This window comes from Centruroides vittatus, unplaced genomic scaffold (assembly GCF_030686945.1).
Source record: "Centruroides vittatus isolate TY-2023 unplaced genomic scaffold, ASM3068694v2 scaffold_3293, whole genome shotgun sequence".
In the NCBI taxonomy this organism is placed as follows: Eukaryota; Metazoa; Arthropoda; class Arachnida; order Scorpiones; family Buthidae; genus Centruroides; species Centruroides vittatus.
Genome location: NW_027122702.1, coordinates 1,176,504 through 1,182,503, shown reverse-complemented (window position 1 = coordinate 1,182,503; position 6,000 = coordinate 1,176,504). Strand labels below are relative to the sequence as shown.

Sequence of the window (6,000 nt, the reverse complement as noted above, 5' to 3'; positions counted from 1 at the left end):
AACTTTTCCGGCTGTTGTGAGATTTTATTTTAAAAATAACTTATGATTTTAAATATTATCGAATGACAAAAAGCTTAACTTTGAGAGTAATGATGGTTTCATAAAAAAAAAGAAGAAAAAAAATGTAAATGTTAATAAGGAATAACATCATTAACTTAAGTTCGACCTTTCTCGAGATATAACATGACACTTCACCCCTTCAATCTTTAACCATCAAAATTTAATAGCATCAATACTCCCTTAGGCAAACTACCATGCCAAATTTAATTTTTTATAGACGCCAACACACACATACATGGAATATTTTTCTATTTTTTATACGGTACTTGTTTAGATCATCTTTCCAGATTACTCCTAGAACAAAATCTTAGTTACACCACTATCATTAATCTTATTATTATTATGTATTTTCATTTAATATACTGTAAATATCAGCTAGTAACTAATCAACATAGTAATAAATTTTATATTTACTTATGAAATTTATTTTAGGTGAATGTAGTTGAATTTTTTACATTGTTATCAAAACTAAAAGTTATTAAAACACTACTATTTGACATATTAATATTAATTAAAAACTTGTTTTATTATCATCATTATTAATATATCAATTAATTCAAAACTAGATTTATTGATTGGAGAGTTGTCAAGACAACCAGAAAATTCATCTGCTTTTGAATGCAAAGGCATAAGTTGGGAAATTATTTTTTGGTCCAAGAATTTGAAATTTTTGTAAATTCTGAAAGAATATATTTTAAAAATTTGCTGGAAAATAAATGCAAATGATATTTTTTAACTTTTATCCTTATCAATTAAACAAATCAGATATTTGTTTAAGCTTATCCACAATGCATTGAAATTATTGCATAAAAATTAAAATTCATTAATTAACTTTTCACTTTGCTGGCTGCATTTGTTAAAATTATACAGGGAAATATGATATCTGAGATATCGTATTATATTCTTTGAGGTTTATCGGATAAGCAGTTTTTAAATTATAAAAAAAAAGAGTTAACGTTATATATAATATATGCAACTTATTTGATAATCACAACACATTTTCTGAAAAGTAAAAATTTTATTATCAGAACAGTAAGTTTTTAAATTATGCATCCGGAATATTAAATATAAAATAACAATCATGCATAGTACGATTGGTCGAGTTGAAAAATAATTAAAATAAACCAATGATTTAAATTAATCTATATATTTTTTAATCCAAGGCTGATGGGAATTTTATATCCTAAACAAATAATAACAAGTCACAAGAATGTTTTGTTGTGTACAATACAGTTATTTATAAAATATTACACAAAAATTTATTCTCTTCGATGAATTTTTGTTTTTTTTTAAAATTTACCATTTTTTTTAATGATACTTTTTTCAAAAATTCAGACTTTCTTTTTTCAAATTATAGGCCGGAGTATTATTGTAAAAGTTTTTCTTAAAGGAACATTGACATCAAATACTGAAATGTTTTGAACCCAATATGTTACAGTATATATGTAAACATTAGAGATTATAAATATATTTATATACATTTAGTTTTCCACATACTAATCTGAATAACATTAGTACATGGGATGTGATGTTTGGTGTAGAATGAGAACATTAGTACATACATAAGATGCTTTAAATATAAATTTCACACTTTGAGCTTTATCACATTTACCAGATACGAGCTGGTTATTTGGAAGAACTTTTAGATGATATACAGCAGAAGTGGTGTCTGAAGCACCAGAAATTTTAAAAACATTATAAACTACTTTCTGTTGGAGGTGGTGGCGAAGTCAGATGCTTAGTTATTGGCGTTTTTGAAATGGTAGAATCTGTATCCAAACTCAAAGTTTTTTGTGTTAGAGGTTCATATAAAACATGAGAGGATTCGTGACTCTGTTGCACTGACCGATTCATGAGAGATGTTAACTGGATGTCAGAATAAGAGTGTTCTATCGTTGGAGAGGAAGGTGGCGTGTGATTATTATAACTATGTCGTGCATAAGAGTATAGGTGATTTCCATACTCTTGCTGTGTAGTGTATTCTGGATAAGTTGGTACAAATGATTCACCAGAGTTGTAGAGACTATCAGCAGAATCATCTCTTTCTGTCTCTTGGCTTTCTTGGCTATCAGACAGTTCAAAAGTTACACGTTTAGGCTCATGTGGTGTGAATAAACGATCAATTGTCCTTTCTGTACTTGTACTGGCATAAGTACTATCACCACCAGAATGTTTGGTTTTTGCCTCTTGGCACAAAGATTCAATGTTTAATCTTAACTGTGATGGGTCCATACTTCTCGAAGAAACTTCTTTACTGGAATGCAGACTATTTGGATCTATCTCTACAGTTGCTTCTGTTATGACTTGATGTCCTACTGGTGTACTAACAGCTTGTGGATTACAGTTCGTTAATAAATCTGATGTTGAATTAGCTCTATTTACACCCATATCGTCTAACATTATGTGTCCAAAATCACCTTGCCGTGCATCACTCCTTTGATTTTCGTAAACTCCTAATGAATCTTGTGTGGGACGCTGAACAGCTGGGGATTGGACAATGGTTTCCATAACAGGAACACCTCCCCAAGATAGTCTATTGGACACATTGCCATTATTAAGTTTTTGATGACTTCCTTTAGATGATACTGAGGAAACATCTGAAAGGGTTTCTGGTGAAGCTAAGGGAGCAGAACCCATCCATTCATCATGCACTAAATCTACTTTTTGATAAGAATTTGGCTGTACACTAAGAGATTGAAGTCTTTTTTGGTTTTGATAACTAGTGTCTAAGGCAGCTGCTACCACACTGCTGTATTCCCAACTTAAACTATGCTTCATGTTCCCTTGACTAGGTATATCTTCCACAGCTACACCTTCAGGTTGAAGATCAGTAAAACTTGTTTCAAGTACTAATCTATGAGGTGGTGTTCTATCAAGAGTTGAATCTAAAGTATCTGCACTTGGACTAAGAAGCTGATGACATTCTGATTCCATTAACAGTCTTTGGGGTTTAGCAGGGCCAGTATTTATTAGTAACTATTTAAAAAAATGAAAAATTATTATTATTAAATAAATAACTAGATTCAAAAATCTATAATAATTATGTCTTTTAACAACTATATATAGATTTTCAATGACTTAATTATTTTAATAAACATTTTACTGATAAAGTATACAGAAATAATTACTTTTTCAAGTGCATCCAAGACTTTATCTGGCATATGATCCTGTATCATAACAGGAGATATTAGGACTTCATCAAATTCTGTATTACCTGCCCATAATGCTTGATAAACTGGTTCATGTTTCTTCATCATTCTTCTAAAAGCAAGAAATAAATTTGAAGCCAATTCCATTTCCTAATATGCATTGTTCTTAATTAATATATTGTTTATAAAGAAAAAGTAATTGAATAATTTTACCTCCATCTATTCTCATATTTTTTGCTGCCATAACAGAAAGAAAAAATATTATTTAATTATCTTCATTTATATATCATCATCATGAAAATATATCAATGCTTGCAGATTTCTAAAAAACATTTTAAAACAAAAAAATACATATTGCACTACTTAAAACTGAACACAATTTTCAACAAAAGTATAAAATGCATATTTTTCTGTTATTTAAATATAGAATAAATATGTTTACAAATCAAATTATAATATTTAAATATTTGTATGAGTTTATTAAAACATTTAAATATTACAATTGCCAAAACACTTTAAAAATTACGATAATCTGCAAGTAGTTTTATGAATCATTCATTAACTGTTTAAACTAAGAATTAAAAATACTTAAATTAATATTCTTCTTTACATTTTAGCATTAACATAACATATGATTATAGAATCATTTAATATAATTTCTTAATTACAGTTTAAGCAAAATTAATAAACAACCTATTAATAGAAAAAAATCTTTTTAAATCATTAACAGTTTTAGAATTTAAATTTTCAAATTTAAGAGAATAATCAAATAAATTGATTCTTAAAATTATTAACACAAATTTATTTTTACTCTAAATATATTTATTACTTCAAGAATAAAAATGTTAAGATTTTTATACAAATGGATTGTACATTTTCTTCTTTTCACAGAATTGACATTTACAAATATGTATTGCAGCAAGAAACAAAATCTTAAATTATATGTGAAATAACATGCAAATCATAAAGAAAAATTTTGATTAACAAATGTATTTTAAAATTGTTCTTGTAACAAAATATATTTTTGTGTACTCTCTGATAGTACAATTAAGTAAGATTGAAAAATTCTGACTCCATTGTTTAAAATAATTTATTTAATTTTTATAAAATATATTTTATTTTATTAATTATTTGTTTAACAGGCTTACAATGGTGCTGAATTTATCATAATAGTTCTATTTATAATTTTAATTATATAAATTATTCACAATTTATAAAATCAGGATTTATGTTTGTTTAACTTCTACAGGACGTTTATTCCCCATGTGGCTCACAGAGATAATTTTACACACCTATCTTAGAGGGGCAACTAAGATAGGCAAAATATCAAATTGATGCAGGTGGAGACAGAAGTTTTAGAGAAGTGCAAGAAGGACTTAGCGGAAGCTGCCACTCTGGCTCATCCATCACCCAAAGCACTGCTGGCAGTCGTCGTAGATGCATCTGACATGACAATGTCAGAGCACACTGCAACTACAAGTGTCCAACAGCTGGCAGATGCTAGCCTTCTTCAGCAGAAAGTTCTCGCCATCACAGCAAAAGTACAGTGCCTATGATCAAGAACTGTTTGCTGCATATACCTCCATCAAGTACCTTTGTTATATGGTCGAAGGCCGTCCATTTGTATTGTTCACAGACCATAAGTCACTTACAAAAACCTGTTAAATATATCACTGTTGCAAGTTATGTGTTCACAGATAGTGAGTAGGATACCTTATAAGTAAGTATAAAATCATACTTGACTACTTTGGTCCGTTTCAAAGTCATACTGAACCAAAAAGTGGCAGGCTTGATAGAGATGCCATGTCATGGCCATTTATTTGTTAAAAAAATAATACAAAGGTTATATAACACAAAGTGTTGCTGCACAATACAAATACAAAGGTTATATAACACAAATCATTGCTACACACAGGTAATGACAGGAGAGAAATTTAACAAAACCAATAAGTAATAACCCCTAGACAGCTGAGACATTTGGATTTTATTGCTGAATTCACTACAGACATTCATTTCATAAAAGGAGATGACAATGTCATAGTGGATGCTTTCTCTCACATCAATATCTCTACCATCGAGATGTCAGCATTCATCAACTTTCAAGAAATTGCAGTAGTGCAACAAGGGGACACGGAGTTAAAAAAATTATTATTAGGTAATACATTTAATTGTTTAATCTTAAAGCCACTTCCAGTGGGAGAACCAGCCAGAACCAGCCAGCATCATATATTGTGATGTTTTCACTAGCTGAATACAACTATTTGTGCCTAGGGACTTTCGATGGCAGGTTTTTAACCATCTGCATGAACTTTCTCACTGTGGTGTCAGAGCTTCAGTTAAACTTGTTCAAGAATGATACATTTGGCCATCAATGAGAGCCAACATGATGGCTTGGGCCTGTTCATGCATTCCATGTCAATAAACAAAAATCACTTGTCACACTCAAAGCCAACTAGGCATCTTCATTACTCTTAATGATAGATTTGAACATGTCCACATAGACTTGGTGGAACCCTTCATATGAATACAGATTTTGTCTCACCTGTGTGAATCATTTCTCTAAATGGTCAGAAGTATTCCCTTTAGTTGAAAGTACTGCACAAGCAGTAGCAGAAACTTTCTACTCAAGATGGATAGCTCGTTTTGGTCTGCCACTGCGCCTGACAATAAACCAAGGAGTCTAGTTTGAATCTTTGCTTTTCTCAGCCCTCACTTCTTGGCTAGGTACTGAGAGAGAATTTGCACAACTCCTTACCATCTGTCTGCAAATAGCCAAGTAGAGTGGTTTCAT

At 30.1% G+C, this 6,000-nt stretch overlaps 1 protein-coding gene across 1 annotated transcript in view; it reads right to left on the bottom strand.

Annotated features, from left to right (window-relative positions):
• Positions 1 to 1,117: 1,117 nt before the first annotated feature.
• Positions 1,118 to 6,000, bottom strand: part of inaE (inactivation no afterpotential E) — a 49,585-nt gene continuing 44,702 nt past the window's right edge. The window contains exons 16-18 of the mRNA XM_067286239.1: positions 3,423 to 3,446; positions 3,189 to 3,321; positions 1,118 to 3,036 (exon numbers count right to left, since the gene is read on the bottom strand). Of these exons, the coding sequence (XP_067142340.1) occupies positions 1,756 to 3,036; positions 3,189 to 3,321; positions 3,423 to 3,446 (1,438 nt within the window). The 3' untranslated portion in view covers positions 1,118 to 1,755. The remainder of the gene's footprint in view (positions 3,037 to 3,188; positions 3,322 to 3,422; positions 3,447 to 6,000) is intronic.